Here is a 22512-nt window from a genome sequence, read left to right on the forward strand (position 1 = left end):
TCTTTCCCATAAGTCATTTCACATGATATTCTGCTTAGTTAATCTATTTGTGAGGGTGATTTCCACAGTTCCAAAGCCCAGATATCACTCATATTTGTAGTGAGTTTGCCATTGGGAAATTCTTAAAAATCTGTCATATGTACTAACCTGAATAACTAAATATCTTTGAGGGTCCCGAGCCATCCTCGAAAATTCAGCAGCCAGTTCCTTAAATTTTGGTCTACTGTCAGCATCAATCATCCAACCTAGAAATTCACATGCAATAAAAATCATAATCAGGAAGAAATGGGACATGGGATTTATGAAAATATAGGAGAAATATGTTTTTTACAGTAATGTTTTGAAAAACAAAGAAAGCTAATGAAAGAAACAATCCAAAAGGCGAAGGTTCTACTTCAAGCAGTTTGTTGACACAACTAAACATAATATACTATAGGATAACATAAGTTTGTATTTTCATGATCTAAATTAAAATTGGTTTCTTCCAAAAAAATGTAACCTAGTTTAACTGTACTAACTTACAGAGTTTCCGATAGTTTTTTCTTAGGTATAGAGAAAATTCTCTTTTAAAACTTTTCTTTGATGGTTATAGAAGAGGTGATTGGAATATAATTTATTATTTTGTATCAGGAGTGCCATGGAATAAAAGCTTTGGTTATAATGTGGTACAATAGTACAAAGGGTAAAAAAAAAAAAGGAATAGAAAGCAACTTTTTAATGTTACCTTTTTCCCTGGTTGGGGGAAATAAAAACAACAACAAACTAATGTACAGTGATTGGTAATGTTTGTTCAGCAATCACCATTAGCTTATTTTAGTATTAGCCTTTTCAGAATAAAAATTCTCTCAGCAATTTTCAGGGTATGCATTATTATTTAGCTGGAAGTCTAGATAAAATGGGTCTCATCTCCCCAGGCTCTGTGTAGCTGATGACAAAAATAAAAGTATCAAGTTTTCCTTGATTTTCTTGCCAAATGACCCTTTTCTTAGGTATGAAAACTCCTAAAAGCAAGGTAAAACTCCCTATTGGGCAAAGTTTTCTTAATTTTTCATTGTTTCATCAGGGTATTTAAATAAAGTATCTAAATCATCCTGTATGCTAGTTATGAGATCAAATTATATAATGTGTGCATGTTTTTAAACATTCTTCCATAGATGACTTCTGGTCAGTGCTTGATCCAATCTATATATATAAAAGGCTAAGTGTCTGTCCGACCGGTAGCTATGATGCACACTGACCACCAGGGGGCAGATGTTCAATGTAGGAGCTGCCCAGCTGAGGTGACTTGGCAGCAGTGGTTCTTGGGTGACACACCCTGGAACCAGAGATGAGGGAGCCTGATTCCTCGCGGGGCCACGTGATTCCACCTTCGGCTGTGGGTTATGCTGTTGCTGGGATACTATTGGCCCTGAATCTGGTTTACTGCACACTTGCATTTGCGTTCCATACCCTGTATGACAGCAGCTTTGCAGAGTGCCCTCTCACACTCCGGGATCCCTTGGGGGATGTCAGAAAGCCGGTTTCGGCCCAATCCTCACAGGACAGGACAAGGAACCCCACCTGCCAGAGAGATGCTGCTCACTCCACAGACACCCTTCAAGCCCGGCACCACCACAGGTGTGGCTGGCCGGGGAGGGACTGCTGGAGGTTGGCTCCAGGGCGTGTTCGGCCCATCTCACTCAGTCCTGCCCCACCGGCCACCTTCTAATTAATTTCCTTTCAATGTGCACGAATCTGTGCATTGGGTCACTAGTAGAGCCATAAAGCTCCTTTCTCTTTTGTCTAGGAGTTCAATTTTTATTCTTATTCTGGAAAGTCCTTGGGTGTCATTTTGTATATCATTAATTACACCTGAATTTTATTTCTCCTAACAAAGTTGAAATGCTCTGTATTCTACATGCATCCTCGGGGAGGGGGGGGGGCGGGGCGGGAGTAATACTTTTGATGCCCAGATGCTAATCAGAAGATAGTGTTTCTAGAACTATTGGAACAAAAAAAGGTTAACTTCACAGCGAGGTTTCAATTTCTTTCTAACTAAATATTGAGTAAATAGAACTATGCTTAGAGAAAAGGGCATGCTGACCTGCACTGGAAAGCACATTTTTTATTTCTTCCCTCACTGTCAGAATGTATCACACATGTCATGAATATAAATAGGGTAGACCTGGGTCCAAAGTCTCTTATTAATAAGATGCTTATTCACCTTCACCAGTTTGTTTCTTTGCTAATCCTGTGCAAATCAAAAGGGGAAAACCCCAAATTACACAAGAAAGATTGCTGAATGTTAATCTCGCTTAAATTAAGTCAGAAACTCCTGAGACTTTTCTAATTCTATTTAAATTAAGAGCCTCGGCTTCTAAAACACATGTCTAGGCATAGAAAGGAAAAAGAAAAGTTAGACGTAAACAAATGATCAAATTGAAGTAAGTAAACATGTGTGATATTTTAGTTCAATGTAGATTCATGTCTACCCACTTCCCCTCTGCCTGGATCATTTCCTGTGGCCAAAAACCCATTTCCATTTCATTCATATTTAAGCTATCAATTTCAAGCTTTCTTTCTTTATATTTTGATCATTTATTTAGCCTGGTTTCTATAACAATAAAAGTATAATATGCAAATTAGACGGGATGTCCTTCTGGATGTCTTTCCTTCCATATAAAGCTGCAGTTGGCAGGGGGGCCGCGGCAGCAGTGGGCGGGGCCGGGGCCAAGGCCCTTGTAAAAATTTCATGCATCGGGCCTCTAGTTTTCCTATAAAATTACTAATATTGAGGCTAGTTACATCTCTTGATGTAAGAGAATTTGATTGTCATGGAAATGATAAAAATCATATAATTTGACTTTATAGCACAGAAGGATGATACAGCTTCATTTTAACAATAATCACAAAAAAAACACAGGTGTTTTACATGCTTCTTCCATAATTATTTTGAGCTTTTATATTTATTAATATACAAAAACATTATGCAGGTAGATTAATCTGTGCTGCCACTTTACTAAGAATGATGATGGTGGTGATGAAATTATTTTGCTCTTACATTTGACCATGACCATGTAAACATCAATAGTGCAGATAGGTGGCTGGGGCAAACGTTCTCCTTTCTCTAATAAATCAGGGATTTCTCGGGTTGGAATTCCATCGTAGGGTTTTCCTCCAAATGTCATCAGTTCCCATATGGTGACTCCTAAATTGGAGATCAAATTCTTATGTAAGCATATTAACAACGTACTTTGAACAACTGAGCAATACACAAGTGACAAAGGAATGCTTCCCAGAGGGCAACTCTTCTGATTCCTATACTCAGGTTTAGACGCCCAATGACAAATCTTTGCAAGAACTTTAATTACTTTATTATTGTCTTGAAAGTTTCAATGGGTAACCAAGACATTTCAGGATGGATGTCAGAATAAAAAGTCTGTTCCCTATTTATTACTTATAAGTAATGCTGATGTTTGCTGACCCAAGTTAAGTTTCACTAGACCGCATTAGAGCAGGGAAAACCATTTATTTACTATATACACGTGTATTCAGCACCAGTAAACACGATTGCAGGTAAAATCTGATATTGACTAAATTCAAGATTAACATATTTGCTATTAAATGCTCTACAGGCTAAGCTGGTGTTCCTGAGTGACTGGCTTTTGTTAGGGTAAATAATTGTGGCTCTCTTTTTAACTAACACAAAGATAACAAGTGGAATAAAAATAGATTCATTTCTTCAGGACACATGAGAACCTGAGTGAGAAATAATCCATATGTAAGATATTATACATGTGAAGTGGGGATCACAAAATTGAAAGAAATTAATAATCATTTTTCTTAGATAATAAAATAACATTCTCGAATCATCAGAACATTGATTTTCTTGGTAAAAGCAAACACCTAAAATATGAGCATGCAGATAGCCAGCTTTGATAATAATAATGATTTTGATTTGAGCAATAATACATACATTACAGATCTCTTCTTCATTATGATCTAGTAATTATATGACTAAATATATAGTTTTCCTGAGAATAAAGACTCTACATTCAGAAATAGGTATCTGGGCAATAGTATTACCAAGAGAAATGTCACTGATGCATATATTCAGTATCTTTTAATATAAAACCTATTAATTAAGGCTATGTTTTCTTTTCCACTGCCATCTGTAATAAATTATTTATTCAAACTGAAGTCTTTTTTAAGCTCATAACACTTCTATGAATGAAAAAAAAAGGTGTTCTATGGAAAGTAACCTCACAGGGTGATCTGATCATAAATTTCTAATTGGGCAGCTCATGGTGGGTAGTCATGTCCTAGGCATATAACTTTTTAGTATCATATAACATTTTAGTATCATTCATTTACCATAGCTCCAAACGTCACTCTGATGGGTGAATTTCCTATAGTGTATACACTCCAGAGCCATCCATTTAATTGGCATCTATAGAGAAATAAAAAAGTGAAAATTTTATAGTTATATAAAAATATTTTCTATATTGATTTCTTAAATGTGAGTCTTGCTTCAATTATATTTTTTGACTGTGTTTTGCAAATGTAAATATGTTGTTTTCAATACAGGGAACAAATAAATTGACCTTTATAAATTCTTAAAATGAGTTAACCCAAAGATATATTTATTTTTTAAATCTTCATAAACAGAGAAAACTAAAATAACAAAATAAGCATCATTTTTATAATTCTTAATTTATGTAGTAATTAAACTTAGCTAATATTGTTTTACAATTCTAAACACCAACACATGTACTTCTATAAAATGGGATCATATTATATCGCCTCCAAAAATCAGATTCCTTGAATTCTCACTTATCCCTTCTTACCCTCAGACAAATGTCAGCCCACCAGTAAAATAGACTCTCCACACTTTCCCCCTTCCCTCTCCTTTCATATAATTTGTTCACTAAAACACCTAATAAAATAAAAAAACCCGAAGTTAGTCTTGCTCTGGTCCTCAACCCCAAATGATCTCTCTCATCTTGATTAGCTAGCGTTGAAAATTTGAACCATTTTCAGTACAGAAATTATATAAAAGAATGTGAGGGAATCAGTACAAAACCCACCGTCACTACAAGCAAAACAACGCAACTCACATACCCTGCTGCTGATGGGTCAGCAGAATGAGTTTCACTATGAAGAGCGGCATTATATAGCTGAAAATATAACTAGATTCTATGGAATAAAGATAAACACTGCTACTTGGCAGTTGAAAGCTTAAAACTAAATAGGCCTTTGAAAGCATGAGGTTGGCTGCTCACCAAGGTGATACCAAGGTAACTCCATGACAGAATCATGGCATTCAGTGAAAGGGAACAGAAGACACATTGAAAATAATTTCCCTATGGGCAAGGAGTTAGCTGACTTTATGGATTGCGGACATTGTGGTGAAGAAGTAAGTTTAAATCACAGGTGGCTTGATAAAGACTTAATGGTTAGTAGGCATTTAAAGCTATAATGAATCTTGCTTTAGACGAATCTTACAGCTGTATGTTCTCAAGACAAGTGAAGTCATGTGATTTATAGACTTTTGCTCCTGTGCAATCTTGCAGTGAATTTCAAAGCTATGGTCTCAAACTGCTGTGATTGGGTAATAAACAGGCAAAATAGGCTAATAAAATCAAGGAAAAAAGCCAGACAATACTACAAAACTGCAGTTGTATTTTTAAAAATAAATTTTGTATTTTTGTGCCTTGTGATAATATTTGAATACATATGGCTATATAAGAACTGAATATAAAAATCAATGATAAGCACTTGGAAGCCTATCACTTCAAAATATTTACAAAATATATTTGGCTGGTCCATGATGAATAAAGCATATAATCAACATACTATTTATGTGATATATGAATGGCAATTTTTTTGTTAGTATTGGCATTGGGTCACCAGAAGTTAAGGCTGCATTTTTGTTTTTTCATTTGGCTTCTCCTGATCTAAGTTCCCCCAAGTCCAGCTAGAAGGACCTCCACAAGAAAACCATACTGGTTGGTTAGCCAAGAATGGGAAAAGACAAGATGTAAGCCATGAACAGCTGGTGAGTTAGAGAGGCAGGGCCACAGCTGTCAGGCAGAGCCTGGGGCTGGAGGGTCAGAAAAGTTAGGAGAAACTGTAGCTATTCAGACCCCTGGGATATAGCAAGTTACATTTCAGTGGAAAGAGTTAGGTGATAAATAAAGTAAATTGGTAACTCCTACACTATGATAAAAGCTAAAAACAAAAAAGTCAGATAAGAGGAATCTGTTTAATCTGTTATGAGGATTAGAAGTTAAATAGGATGGTCAGTCTTCCATGGGTCTAGGTAAGCAGCCAAGCTTCTCTCCAGCCTATGAGAGAGCAATTGTATCCTCTGTAAGAGTCAGTTCTATGCTCTTAGGATCAATGCAACGATTTCTATAGCCCTCCATTAAAGTTTAATTTCTGGAGTCCCTCCCTAAGGACCCGCCCACTTTCCCACACTGGGCCTGACATAAGGACTGCCTGGGTCCAGACATGCATTGTTTTGTTTGAGCTACTTTTGAGAAAGAGAAGTTGGCAATAAATTCTCTCTGTATATTTTTACTCTGGCAGGAGAAAATGTAAATGGTAGAATTGGGATTATGTAATCTCTTAAATCTCAGGCTTATTGACTTCTTCTTATAAAATATAAGTAGATTAAAGGATACCATAATATGCTTACAAGCAACATTGCTCTCAGAAAGATACTCACCTTTCCTCCATCAGCATTATACTCCTTTTCATCTCCTTCCAAGAGTCTGGCTAGTCCAAAATCTGTGATTTTCACATGGTTTGGAGATTTCACTAAGACATTACGGGCTGCCAAATCGCGATGAACAAGCCGTCTTTCTTCCAGATACATCATTCCCTGAAAAACACCGAGTTCCCCAATGACAGTTAATGTCTCATCTTTTCTGTTGACTAAAAGGGAATTTTCAGCATTTAGTTTAAAATGCTTAATTTTTCTAAGTGAAGTAGATTCCTGGAATATTTTCAAAATTAGGGAAAACCTGGGATAAAAAAGTGAACAACAAATAGCTTTTTGCCTTTTCTCCCTGGATTCCTATAAAGAAGAATAAATTACCTGTACACAAGCTAATGTTAGATCATTTTTTCCCTAGAGACTTGATGTTCTTTTGCAAACACTCTCATTACTGAGGTGTGCAGGTGTCTTCATAGATAAGCTAACATATATTTGGAATGATCCACATATTCCTAATTGTTTTCTTCTCAATAACTCCTGTGCCATGTCATCTTCCCCATACATGCCAGCTCCAAACAAATACAACTATTCATAACTTTGGAAGGTATTTCATATAAAGATTTGATGATGCCAAAAATCACTATCATAGGTTCTATCAAGGCTGCAGAATTACATTATTCTTATTAATTATGCAAAAGTGAAGAATACCCTGCAGCCATTAAAAGCCTGTAATTTAAAAAAGGCTTCAGTGACATTTGTAGTGGTTATAAGAACACACGAATGAAATTACAGTTTTAATGATCCTCAAAATAGCTTTTAATATGTTGTCTTCATGAAACATATAGGGTGATTAAAAATAAAATATATTGCTGATTGCTAACAAGAGATATAGCTGACTCACCCTACAATATAACATGTATATATGTGTATATATACATATGTATTCAGATATGCATATGTTATATCTGTCACTTATGTATAGATAACATATATTAGTATTTACAAAGATTGTTAAAATTTCATAGAAACAATAATTATTAATGGTTACCTCAGCAGTAGGGGAACTACGAGTCATTATACACTAGCTTTAATGAAAAGGTTAATATAAAGCCAAGGAAATGAATTCAGAGGCCTAGAGTGAATATATTTTGTTTAAGTAAATATATTTTTATTAAAGAGTTAGAAGGTATTCTTTATTGGAGGATTTCAGTGGTAAAAAAGAAAAGGTTGTCATTCCAAAGCAAATCAGAATTTTTGTAAATGGTTAAAGCATACTCTCATGCCAATTGCAAATCAATGCAGTTGGCAGTTAACATTACAACTTCAGGACTTTGAAGGATTAATGGTTTCTGATATCAAAACAAAAGCTGTGGAAAACAGACACATAAATCACACAGGTCAGAAAATTATGAACTGTGTGCCCAGTGTAGTGTAAAGAGAAGATTGCTTCCAACAACATCATGAGCCAAACTCTATATAAGTGTCCATTAAACACAACCAGTGGAGACAGTGCCTGAGATGGTCCAATCAGTCAGCAGTTGGTGACACCACATGTATTAGTGTTTTCTGAAATCAACCCATGACTGGGATTTATGGGGGTTTTGCCCTCTTTTTTAAACAGTGCTTTCTATTTGATTATGCCAAACCGGACATTCCTAGAATAAAGTGAATCTGAAAACATATAGTCCTTAGGTGGCTTGAAAGATAAAAAAACAAAAAAAAACAACATATTGCCTAAGAGATAATCATCATTAATTTTGTCATCCTAAGAAATGTCTACAATAACATTCATTATTCTCTTTCTTACCACACTCGTATCAGAATATGGAAAGTGTGTAGGCAACTTAATATTCAGATCCACACACAATTACAGGACACACATACTACGTGCCTAGCACTGTGCTAGACACCAGAGAGACAGAGAGTCCAAGTCTTTGCATTAAAAGAGGACAGAGCTAAGTTAATAAAGTGGGCAGATGTGGAATACAAACTCCAGTGGGTCGGGGTGATGCATGTAAGGCATTTAAGACAGCTGTATCTTAAGGACTGTTTGTAGTACAACCTAGCAAGCCTATATGAGAGAGAGGCTTTAAAGAGATACTGAGTGATAAGTAAGATTTGAATAATAGCCACCAGTTGGACAAGATGAAGGCAAAGCTGCAGATAGAGAGAACAAGTACAGGGGCATCAATAACATGGCATACTAGGACAAAGGCATGTAGTTCTGTCTTTCTGAAGAATAATATATAAGGGAAAGGGAACGGTGAGTGGCAAAACAGAAAAAAAAGGAGAAACTAGACCCAAGAAGGGTCTCTTTCATGTCATGGTAGAGAATTTGGCCTTTCATTTTGTGCAGCATTCAATGTAGTGATGCAGAAGTTGTTTTAAAAAAGAGAGGGAGACAATTATCGGTGTCCTGAGGATAGATTGGACACAAATGTAGCTGAAGTCAGGAGCCAGTGCCACAGCCCAGAAGAAAAGAGATGAGAGTGTAAAATGAAGGTTGCATACTGGCAGTCTATGAGCTATATCCATTTTTCATATATATTTTTTCAGTTCCCATACCAGGCAAGTTTCAAACATCCTCTTTAGCTAATTATTAGATGTACCCCCTTGAGAGCATCTGGCCTTCTGTTTCAGGATCCCGCTATTTTGCTAGTATCCTTTATGATACTCATCCAGCTTCTACATACATGAGTGGGCAAATTTTCAACTAAACTAGGCCAGAAAGAATATTAGGAAATAGATTTCAAGGTACATTTTTAAAATAAAATAATTATCCTTGTTAACTGACCAAATAACAAAGGATAATAACTTGAGAATGATTTGTGTGTGTGTGTGTGTGTGTGTGTGTGTGTGTGTGTGTGTGTGTGTGTGTTCTATAATTTGGGTAGATGATGATTCCTTTAAGTAAATATTATCCTAATGGAAATACCATGTGTATATTTCTTAAACATGTGCAGGAATAATGGTATATGCTATACCAATGGGGAACTAACATTCACCAAGACTCTAATGACATATTCTATGTTACAAGCAAAATTTCAAAAACTCTAAAGTTCTTTGTAACTCCTTATACAAAGCCTCAGCAGGTGACATAGTATCCTGAACCTCAATAATATTTATCCAGAAAATGTATTTTCTTCAAAATAATGAAAAGTCAATTCAGGAAACCAGATGACAATCTCTATCCGATTTTCAGCACCCACCCGACCATCATTAAAATAAATAAAAACAGAAGCATCTATGTTAATACCAAGCCATCAAAATACATTTGTATGGTTGCTTTGTAACTTGCAGCATCATTGTTCAGATGCACACTTTCAAATCCTTAATTTTGAATGCCACCTTAGTTCTACTTTCATACCCTGAAATAGAGTGTTGAATCGTCTATGGATTGTTAACAACAGTTTCTGCACATCACAGTCATTAAGATAGGATTTCTTTATTTGAAGTTCTCATTAGAGTCATATTCACTGCTAGATTCCTTCAAAATGAAATCACTCTTTAAATCAGAATGTGATGCAATTATGGAAGTAAGTAGTTATCAGAAACAGACAAAAATAAACTGATATCCCTTAAAGTTCAAAGATGGTTAAGGAACAATCAATCACTCATGGTGATAGAGGGATACAGTATTGATTGAAAAGATACCTTTTATTCTGCCCTATTGAAACTCTCATGTCCTTACCATGCCAGCTCAGGTGGAGTACATTATGGGAACAGTGACACTGACAATCACAGTTAACACTGACTGAGTACCTAGAACATGGCAAACATTAAACTAAACACTTCTACATCCGTAGGTTAACGTAACCCTATGAGATGCATACTGATTTCATCTCAATTTAAATATGAGAAAACTGATGCTAAGAGAGGTCAAGGCACTTGGATTTGATCCCTTGCTGTAGCCCCTAAATCTGCACATTTAAGCCTACCCCCTCTCTCCATAGGTCAGAGTATCATGTGGGCATACAAAAATCTATGTACACAGCACAGTCATATAACTATAAAATATTCTAGTACTTTTGAGAAAAAAATATTAGATATTTCTGTGAATTTCAGGGCATAATGCAAGTGATTATTTGCATTTATATTTAAAATATAGCTAAATAATAGAACCTTTTATAATATAGCAGGGATTTGAATTGTATAAATTGGAAACTCAGTTCTTGCTTTAGCCCCAGGGTATGCAGGATGTGTGGTGGGTTTGAGTGCAGATTCTGGAGTCAATTGCCTGAATCAAACTTGAGCTCTGCCATGTTCCAGCTGTGTGACTCTGGCAAGTTAATTAAAATCTCTGTCACTCACCTTCCTCCTCTTGGAAACAGCCATAATAGCACCTATCTCACAGGTTGTGGTAAAGATTAGATAGATTAATATACGTAAAGCACTTAAATAGTAACTGTCATGTAGTAAGTACAGAACAAGTAAGTACAGCATGTTTCCATTATTGTTCCAAATAGTTCTAGTGTGCATAAGAATCACCAACCCTCATTAACTTGAATTGCCTATTTCAGAAAATCTATGAACCTAAACTAATATATGTCACAGTTGGTATTCAATACATGTTTGCAAATTATGATACATATACCTATAACCTACTTGTTATTAATGTATAGATAGAAATTTGAGAACCATTATTGTTCAAAGTATTATTTTAATACTAGTATAATACACCTGAAGATGCTATCATCTAAGGAGAAGAAAAAATTAGGGAATCTATTAAAAGATTTGGTGCCCTCCATAAATACATCACAAATTCAGGAATTTAGTGAAGACAAAGTTCATGAACAAGATAGGTTGAAATTTTCATTACTGGAGAATATTGTCCACGAGTAAGTAAAACAGTAGATCTGTTGTACCAAAGTCTCTGCCTTCTATCACTCAGTACTGAGGGGACTTTTTTGTAGACTTGTTTTAGGGGCATTTAAAAATATGTTTATATTGATTTTAGAGAGAGATGAAGGAAGAAGGGGAAAGAGAAAGAGAGAGAGAGAGCGAGCTGATAGAGAGAGAGAAACATGGATCATCTCTTGCATGCCCTCTACTGGGGATCGGGCTGGCAAACCAGGCATGTGCCCTGTTCCAAAATCAAACCAGTGACCTTTTGTGCATGGGATGATGCTCTACCATCTGAGCCATATCAGCCAGGGATTTAGGGGCACTTGTCTATTTCTTGGTCTAGGTGCTAAAAGTCTGATTTTATACAAACTATTCAGAATTTATCATTACCCAAAGCATTGATAATTTCACCATTTTTCATACTTGCTCTGTATACTATAATAAGTTTTCAAGGAATGCTTGTTTTCTTTTTTGCTCATACCTCTTAAAATGTGCATCAATAAATACGAACTAGCTAGGGAAAGTCAAATTTTACTCTTGACTTTCAGAAATTCATTTTAATACAAAATCCAAAGATAATTTTATTACAATTGAATTTAAAGTTTTAATCTATGGTAAGAATCAACTCATATAAACTGTTCTATAAGAAAAAAGATCAGTGACTTAATTTTAAAATATCAGTATTGAAGAGCACCTACCAATGACCTTCTTTTTAATCTTATGATATTTGAGTCAGAGCTGTCTAGCAAAACTGCATTATTACTGTTTTAATTCAATGTGAAAATGAATTCTGCCCAGCTGCAGGAAGCTAACAGAAGTCAAGAGAGACCAGACTATTTCTGACAATAAATATTTGCTTCCCATATATAGGCCATGCGACAATTTCATGAAACGTGTGGAGCTAAAAATTTCAAGCTGCAGTCAGCTCTCACAGGCATTAATCTCTGGAGTTAGCAAGAGTGTTTTTTTTTCCTTCTTCTTAGTTTTCATTCTAATAACCTGAAGCTTTCTTAATAAAAAGAAGCTTCAGGAAAGGTAGCTTCAAATGAAAATAACTCCTCTTTTTTACCTTTCCTTCTGAAAGTAATTCTATCCCTGAGAAAAAAATCCAACTATAATTCTCTCTACTGTTAGAGCTAAAGATATGAGCGTGTTCAAGGGAAGAAAGGGACATCCTTAATGAAGTAACTGACTTTATGCAAATAGTGAATGAGGGAAACTAAGGGGGCTCTGTAATTGAATCAACGGAGAAGTCTTTTCAACAAGCAAAAGCTGGTTCATGGGAGCATAGAAAGAACACAGACCTGAATGTTGCAAGATAGAAGTCCTGGCCATGTTGCTTGCTAGCTTTATGACCACAGGTACTCATTTTACCTCTCCTATAAAAGTGACAGATTGGCCTAAATGATCTCTAGCTTTAAATTTTTATTCCATGATAGAAGGAACTGTAAAATATATCTATCTAAAATATTAAATTGTGGTCCATTAATAGACACGGAGAGTAGTAAAGAATGAGGTAGACTAGATGCTCCCCCTTTAAATGTTGAGTGAGAGCCATGAATATGTTTTACCAGAAGACAAGTTCAGTGCATCCAATGTTTAAGGTGACAGACTAGAAATAAACCTGGCTACTTACTAGCTATAGGACCTTGGTCAATTTATTTGTGGTTCACATTCCTTATCCATTAAATGGGGGATAATGATAGCATCTACCCTGAGGATTTTTTTGTAGATTCAATGTCATCATGTTTGTAAAAAACCTTGATATTCTAAGATACCATGGTTTTCTAAATAAACAAATAACCTCCACATTTCATCCCTCTTATTAAAAATAATCTTTGATCACTAAAAAGCAAAAGAACAGTCAGCCAACTGGTTACTCAGCAGGGTTAGGTGAAATACCTTCTGTTTCTCATTTTCTTTGTTCCTGAATGTTCTTTCTATCATTCTTCTCAGAGGAAGAATGCAGATTCACACAACTCTCCTACACTGGCTTGGAGTTAACAATGCTTAATTCTCACATCTTCCAATTGCACCTATGATCTTCAAGAGACCTGGCCAGGTAATAGTTCTTGAGATTTTGAAATATTGAAGACAACCGAATTTCTGTCATTTGAATAATGTGCAATGAAAATATTATTTGTTGCTATTTGAAACATGTTTTTCACAGAGTCCTAATAATATTTTTTGAGTGTGTTCATATGCATATAGTAGATGCTGTGGTGTGCCAGCCAGAAACCTCTGAGGTACCAAAGTATTGATAAGCTCAGCTTTCAAATGTGTTGGCTGCTGATGGCTCTCATTAAAGTTCCATCAGTTTTGAGACATTAAAATCCCCAACCCAACTGTAAAGGGAGCCACGTTGCAAGGGTTTCGCCCTTTCACAGGAGGCAGCTACACTCAGCAATCACTTGATACAGGGTTACAAAGGCCATACCCCCTTGGACAATTATGACAGGCTATTCTGGTTCCAGGGTACTACATAGGATCGGATGAGACCTTAGTTGCAATTTAATGATAGCCCAGAATTTCCCTCTATGTAACACTGCTTTTCACTGCCTTGTAGATGTTGTTCCTGAGAACACTTGCCAGATGATATCCTGCATGTAAGTCAGTCTCAGACACTGTTTTCTGGGAGCCAACCTAAGGTAATGTGTGTGAATTTCTTCTTTGTTTTCTTTTGTAATCTCAGGTACACATCATTTTGAGCTAACCCTACTCTATAATTCAAGTGTGTTATTATTGCTGTTCCCTTCCATTCTCCACCCCAATCCCATTTTTCTATCCATGATAAACATCCACGGCATCATCCTCTTCTAATCCATCATCCATATTTTACATATTTTATCTATATTTTTATAAAGTGTATTTGCTATTTCTAATACATAAATAGTATTATGTCTTAAATAGGTTCATATTTTGCTCATTATGCTTTCTTTAGATTCAAATATGTTGCTATATGCAATCCATCTTATTGCTTATCATTGTTGCATTAAATTCTACACACAAACTCAGACATATACACATATATCACACAGGCATGCGCTGTCATTTTATTGTCTATTTTCCTATTGATGGGCACCAAGCCTATCTCCATGTCTTTGACACTAAACAAACGAAATTGAGCACTAACACAATTTGTGCAATCCTATAAATTTGCTTCACAATATAAATAATGTGCTATTTAGTAGTAATTTTAGCATAGGAGAATCTGGACACACAATAATAGCAATGGTCACAAGGGAAAATACAACATGGAGATGTTTATTATTTGTGAACACTGAAATCCCATGGGGAGGACAAAATATAATTATGTGTGTTATTATTCTGAATGTTTGTGTATATAAAATTAATATTTATTTAAGCACTCTGTGCCACGGCACTGTTTTAAATGCTTCGTATATAGGAACTCAGAAGGACCCAAAGAGATTTGTACTACTGTTATTCCCATTTCAAGATAAGGAAACTGAGGAGCAGAGAAGTAAGATACTTGATCAAGGGTCATAGCTAGTGAAGGACAAAGCTTAGAACAAACAAGACTTGACTTCAGGCAGCTTGACTCCAGAGGCGATAATTGTACCATTATAGCCAATAGACTATGAAATCATATATGAAACTAATAAAAGACAGCTTATGTAACTGAGTGATGATTGTACAGAAAAGGAGTTCTCTGGGAATTCAATGAAATAAAAACTCTTGTGCATAATAAACATTTGAGGCTTATACTGGTAAACAGACCTGTTTAATTTCGCTGGGTTCCCTAGTATGGTGCCTCTGGAGGCACTTTACAAACTGTCTGTGAATTGAACTATGTATTTTTGACAATTTTTAGATTGCCTGTCATTTAATTACATGTTTGTAGTTGGGTTAAATGAATGATAAAACCCAAAATTTGTAAGGTTGTCCAAGCTGTAGCGATTTTTTCCTTGTAGTGCAGGTGGAGCAATTTTCAAAGATTACAGTAGTTGTGATGGGATAGAGAAAAGCAAGCCCTGCAGCACTTAGGCCCAAACCCCGGAAGGTGATATTAGAATATCAGCAGGAGTGTACATGGACGTATTTACAGATTTCTGAAGCTGGCAGTGATAATGGTATTTTTTTTGTCTTCTTGTTCCGACATTTCTCCAAAAATTCCTCTAAAATTGCATTTGCTACCCTACCCAAACTTCTGAAAATTTTCATTGGAAGAATTTGCAGGTCATCCTCCTTGGAACTCAAACTTCTCTTAAAGAACAAGAAAATAATAATAATAAAAAAATACACAAGTAAACAAAGGAAGATTAAAAAGCATAAGTGAGAAGCCACTGCTTTCCTACTAAATAAATTGCAGGTAAAAGCTCATTGGCCTGGAACAAGGGAATACTAACCACAGCACAGTTTTTCCCTCTCCCTGACCTCTTGCCAATATAATTACAATGGGAGGAGTGAATTGTAGAGTGTCCACACTCTCAGAGAAGTATACTTAGAATGGATTACTTCTGCTCCTTAGGCAGCTGATCAATAAAGACGTGGGTTGCATTGAGAGCAAAGATATCTGTGGGATGCAGTAGTTACCCTCTGTGTCTCTTAAGAAATTAATTAGAAATCAATGAAGTGTGCAACCTATTAATACAGCAACCTCTAGATTAACAGATAGAAGCTGAGCCATTCTCTGAGCATACATATTGTGCAAATACATTCAAACGCTATAGGGAAGAGGTTGAGTATCTGACACCTTAGCTATAATTGAGCAGAAACAGATCATTCCTAATATTCTGTACTTTCACAGAATTGCATGCTGCGGGTTGAAAGCCATGCAGTTCAATAAGTGGGAATATGTCTATACAATTTTCTTACGATAATGGTATCAATTTTTCTGAAATATTCTTGTCACAAAGCACAACTTCTGCCATCATGCAAAATTAAAGAGTTTTAGTGAGTGTTTTCTTGAGTGTAGTTTACTCGCTTATGAGTTCAGGCAGTTGAATTTCATTATAACCACTGAATATTTTTAAATAAGTATCTTCTCAAGAAGAGGAAGTGGAATTCCTCGAACACTAAGTGCTCTCCAGGGCCGACTGTGCCAAAGCTTATCCGGCACATGTAACACTCACAGGGTGGTACCCACACACTCCCCACTGGGTCAACTAGCTACTTCCCAATCATCTGCTCTGACCCATGCTCCTCTGCAAAGCCCTCAAAAGGATCTGAACCCGAGCTTTCAGTTTTCCTCTCAGTCCCTTACAGTTGATCTGGAAGCCCAATGTGATGCATCTCCTTTGTGTTAATCTTTGCACGCTCCCTCTGACAGAATCCCAGGGCTTTCTCTCTAACCCCTGCAAAGGGACATAAGAGAAAAAGATTCTTGCTTTATATTTTCGCTCATTTTCTAGCTCAACATCATCATAGGAACATCAGATATCACATAATTATGAAATGAGGATGGCCTATTCCTATTTAAACTGGTAAGAAGTTGTCTTCTGGGTTTCTGTTGTATTTATAGGCTTCAGGATACAGACAATTTATAGAAATAACAAAGATTTCAATTTTTTTCTAGGCTCAACCTGCTTGCCCCTTAGAAATATTCTAGGTATTTCTGGGGTTCCCCAGGGAGCCTCACAGATGTTCATAAATACTTTATTGGTTCTTTATCTCAGGACTCTTTACTGGCATCCATAGTCATTGAACCCTCAGGTTGAACTGCTGTGAAAATGCTGGTGTCTTGTCCCCACCCCCCTCTAACACATGTGTGTACACATGCACACACGCATGCACATGCATAAGCACTGAATCACCTCTTCTCTCCTGTAGCCAAAGAAAGTCCTTAAGCAACTTGACTCTGTTTGTCACTCTAGCTTCTTTTCTTTGAACTCCTCAGCTGTAACTCTATGGCCCAAGCTAACCTGAAAATTCTCTTGGCTTTCTTGTCTTTGAACTTACTGTTCCCTTTACTTGAAACACCCCCTTGCCATACATTACTACACTCCTCCTACCATGTTTTAAACAGATGCTCTATCCACTGAGCCAAACTGGCTAGGGCTGTGTTCTGATGTAAATGAATGTAAATGAATAAATAGTTACCGCTTTCTCTGAATCTACCCCCTACTCTAGTGCTGACCAATCAGTAGAGATCATGACCTTGACAATGACCCTAGCTCCCTTAGTCACCATGATTAATGACTTTTCCTCTGTATAACTCATCCCCTAGAAGCCATCAGGAAGCCAAGTCTCAGCATGAGCTACTTGTGACCCTGGCCATGGCACTATCTCTTTAATAAATCCTTACTTTCTTTGTTGTAAACTCCTCTTTGTGTCTTATTGAGCCTTGATGCATGCAGGCAAATGAACCCCTCAATCCAGTAACACTAACTTTAAGAAACTATAGACCCTTTATCAACCACTAAAAGAATAGTACAATGAAGTAACACACACAAGCCAAGGAGCTAAATATATGGATTTAATGAAACTGGTGACCTTGGGTTATAAAAATCAGTGGGTTTATTTTGCTGTCAGGGAGAATTTATTTGAATCATAACTTCTATATTTCTTTACAATTGTAATAATATTTGGCAAAGTTGGACTACCTTTATATGGCTTCACAGTATTCAGTTTCATCTTAAAAACATCTAATGCAAATTTAATACTTTTGTCTTTTATGAGAAGACTTAGCTCAGTCTGCAATAATCACTATATTAACATTTTTTACCCATTCAAATAGTCCAATTCATTATTACAAAACAGCAAGCTTCCCCAGCCTGTCATTAATTCCTACTGTTTTAATTACAAGAAAAAAATACTCTATGGAAGGCTTTTGTGGATAATGACACTGTAAACACAATCTTATGCAAGTAAATGAAAATAAAGTGAAATAGTACTTTTTTTCTACATAAATATTCTGGTAGCAATACCATATTTTTGCCCAAAAAATCTGTTAAAATACAGTGGTACTTTCTTTGAATTTAGTCACAAAGGGCTCCTTTAAACTATATGTTAATTTTGACTATTTGTAAACCCACAAGAGCTACATTCAATACCAATATTTTTATAAAACAGCTCTGCATCCATTAGGATTAGACATATTATTTTTCTTACTGTACTCCAACCAAACTTCATTCCTGCTCTGTTTATTGTGACTGAATGTAAATGACCTCAGTCTCCGGAGAGTCAAGCTATTCAAACTTTAACATAAAGTGCTACCTTAGCTTACCAGGAAACAAATCCAATTTTTGACATCTGTGATAGTAGAATGTTTATATAAGAGTCTTTACAAAACTGAGCACTTCATTTAGAATGTATGTTTCAAGGACTATGGCAGAGGTTTTGACAAGTCAGGAGAAACTCCATAGTATATATTTGTTTAGCCTTCTTATTATCATTATTATGTTGCACTTAAATCAGAATATATCACTGAGGGAGATTCTTCTGAATTTTATTTTATTTTATTTTTTAATATATTTTATTGATTTTTTACAGAGAGGAAGGGAGAGGAATAGAGAGTTAGAAACATCGATGAGAGAGAAACATCGAACAGCTGCCTCCTGCACACTCCCTACTGGGGATGTGCCCACAACCAAGGTACATGCCCTTGACCGGAATCGAACCTGGGACCCTTGAGTCCACAGGCTGACGCTCTATCCACTGAGCCAAACCGGTTAGGGCTATTCTTCTGAATTTTACATCCCAGAGAAGTTGAGTTTCAATCCAAGTACTCTTGGAGGATAAATAATAGGCAAAATACTCTAGCAGACACACAGAATCTTCTAGAGCCAACGGGCAACTGTACATGTGCACTTCCTCTCAAATCTATGCAACAACACACACAGAGAGAGAATGCATGGCAGATTGTGATAAATACTATAATGGAGGTACAAAGACATATGCATACCTGGGAATGAAAGATGAAATCTGAATGGAGCATTTAACAATGTTTGCTAACAAAAGTGAGACTTAAAATACATTTTGAAAGACCAATAAAATTTAGGAAATATTTTTAGTAGAGATATACCACATTAAAAATATACTTATATACTCTTTGAAGATTAAACACAAGAATAGGTAAAATATTTTTTGATAAAATGTTTAAAATATGTAGAATGAAAATACAAAAAATAAAACTGTAAACAATAAAATATGTATGTAGATCTACAGTAGATGTCTGCTAGCACTGGGGCCATATATCATACTAGAGGCCCAGTGCACGAAATTCTGCACTGGTAGGGTCCCTAGCGGCTGCTGGCTGCTAGCTGGGGCCTCCCTCCCTTCCCCTGGCCGGCCCTGCCCCTTGGTCAAACTCCCTCATGAACTCCCATCAAGGGGACAATTTGCATACTACACTTTTATTATATAGGATATCTCCTTCTGAGAGCTTCACTAAAAGATATGCAGAACTAAGAATTGTGAGAGATTAAAATAATTAAAGGCACCTTTCCTATTCTTATAATATTCAAAATATCTTTGGGAAGGCTATAATATTCAAGGTTACATATTTAATGTCTTTCAGTGTTCTCAATTAAAAAGACCAATCACTAAATTTATTAACCACTATTCTATTTACACATCTAGCATCAAATTTAATTGCCCATGTGAACTAAAATTATTTAAGTCTAGGTAATCATATCCACTAATACCTAATAGTGCATCTGACACATAGAGTTTGATAAATAATGTTTAAATAAATTACTGATGATAGCATTTCTGAATTTTTATCAGAATCATCTGGCAGAACTAGACATAATTTAACTTACAAAGAAGCCGCATTTTCATGTTATTACAGTATTTTCCTAAAATGCTTTAGATGGTATAATATTACTAGCAGAATATTGAAAATTGTATGAAAATAGGATGTTTCCTCAGGGGTTTAACTATTTTATAAAATCTAATATTTTAAATTTGATTGCCCAAAGTTCAACTACTATTTTCATCTATTAACATTTGCAGTTGAAGCATAGTTTATTAAATAAGCAAGTGGTTATTCATTATAATGTAAACATAAATTGAGCTACTACTCATGAATGTGTTAATTGTTCTTTTTTGTTGAGGACAGGAGTTTATATCCCCTTTCATTTCTATTTATTTATTTATTCATGTATTTATTTTGTTTATACTCACTTTTAAAATAAACAAACATTCATGTGCAATCTAGAGTAAATCTAAGCATAAAACAGAAAGCACAAATACCATCTGTGAAGAAATAGCTTCATCCCTAATTAATGTGTATCAGGTATTACAACCCATTTCATTACTAAAGACAATATTGGGTTTAATAAAAGAAATCTCATTTAATGAAAATGAGAAATTACCTACAGGAACATTGTACATATTGGCTACAATATTCTTGGGATATTCTCAAGGATAACTTGATTCCCATGCAAGTTGGAAGTCTAGATGTATTTGTGCTCAAAAGAAGATAGGAAGGAGCCTCTAGCCAGCAGTTCTCAACCTGTGGGTCGCGACCCCTTTGGCGGTCGAATGACCCTTTCACAGGGCTCCTCTAAGACCATCCTGCATATCAGATATTTACATTACGATTCATAACAGTAGCAACATTACAGTTATGAAGTAGCAACGAAAATAATTTTATGGTTGGGTCACAACATGAGGAACTGTATTTAAAGGGCCAGAAGGTTGAGAACCACTGCCTAGGGAATTGTTTATCATTCTAAAAGTGTTTACAGAGAATCTACTACTATATTCTAAGCACTGTGACTTATCAGCAAGAATTTACATAATGGTAAACTCCCTGTCGTACACACTTTATACAACAACCTCATGTAATTCATACTACTTCTGTCTTACAGATAATAAAACTGAGTCATGGCAATGTTAAGTGACTTTGCAAAAGGCACAGAGTAAACAATATAGTTGGAATTTTAACTAGGCAATTTGGCTTCAGGTCTAGGGAATAGCATGTGCAAAACTGAGGTTAGAGGAATTATGAAATTTGGCAAGTCTATAAAAAATCCAATGTGGCTGGGCAGGAATAATGAGATGGGAGCTTGGTGTGAGATAAGGCCTATATGCAGCTCAGAAATCCACTTTAGGGATTTTGACTTTTATCTTAAGAGCAATGAAAGCCATTGGGGTGTTTTAATTGGGAAGGCAGGGAAGCAAAACAACTACATTTTATTTTGAGAAAACCTTATTGGCTACAGTGTGTATTAGGACTGATTAAAGAGAGACGATAAAAATGAAAATTAGAGCTAAGAGGCTATTTTATAGTTCAAATGAGAGTTGATAGTCTGCACTGGAGTGGTGGTTGTAATGGTGGTAGAGATGAAGAGAAGTAGTTTGATATATAAGATAATTGAAGAGCTAATATCAACAATAGTTAATATCACATAGAATAGGAATAAGAGAGAGGAAGTGCCAAAGATAACTTTATATTTTGAGTTAGTGCTACTGGGGAGATGATGATATATGCAGGACTAGTTTTGACATTATTCAGGTTTCTGCTTAAATCTCCTTAAGAAGCCTTCTCAAAGGATTTGAACTAAAATATCACCCTCCCCTCTGTAAGTCTCTAAATCCTTATCCTCTTTATTTTTCTTCATAGTCCTTATGATTACCTGACAATAGATAAACATATTATTTATTTACCTGTTTACTGTCTATTCCACCATCTGTAATAAAAGTACCATGAGGTCACTTGTATGTAAGTTTTACTCTCTACCCTTTAGAACAGTGCCTTGCATATCATAGGTGGGCAATCGATTTTTATTGAATAAACACATGAATGGAAGGAAGAGTCACCAGAATATGTAGAATGATTAAAGCTGTGGATATGGATGAGATTCTTTCAAAGGGAGGAAACATATATGAGCAGTAGGCAAAAAGAAGAAACACTGGGGAAGAATATTGAGATGATAAATTGGGGGGATGGGAGAGGATCCAATGAAGAGTAATGCTGGGGAATCTAATGAACAAAATAAACCGATGAGCAAAATAGATCCAGAGGCATGGATGTATGGAACAGAATGACAGATCTCAGT

At 35.8% G+C, this 22512-nt stretch overlaps 1 protein-coding gene across 1 annotated transcript in view; it reads right to left on the reverse strand.

Moving 5' to 3' along the window:
- The window catches only part of ERBB4 (erb-b2 receptor tyrosine kinase 4), a 542534-nt gene that overhangs the window by 37930 nt on the left and 482092 nt on the right, over nt 1-22512 (reverse strand). The window contains exons 18-21 of the mRNA XM_023763286.1: nt 6710-6865; nt 4354-4429; nt 3041-3187; nt 148-245 (exon numbers count right to left, since the gene is read on the reverse strand). Of these exons, the coding sequence (XP_023619054.1) occupies nt 148-245; nt 3041-3187; nt 4354-4429; nt 6710-6865 (477 nt within the window). The remainder of the gene's footprint in view (nt 1-147; nt 246-3040; nt 3188-4353; nt 4430-6709; nt 6866-22512) is intronic.

This window comes from Myotis lucifugus, unplaced genomic scaffold (genome assembly GCF_000147115.1).
Source record: "Myotis lucifugus unplaced genomic scaffold, Myoluc2.0 scaffold_3, whole genome shotgun sequence".
NCBI lineage: Eukaryota > Metazoa > Chordata > Mammalia > Chiroptera > Vespertilionidae > Myotis > Myotis lucifugus.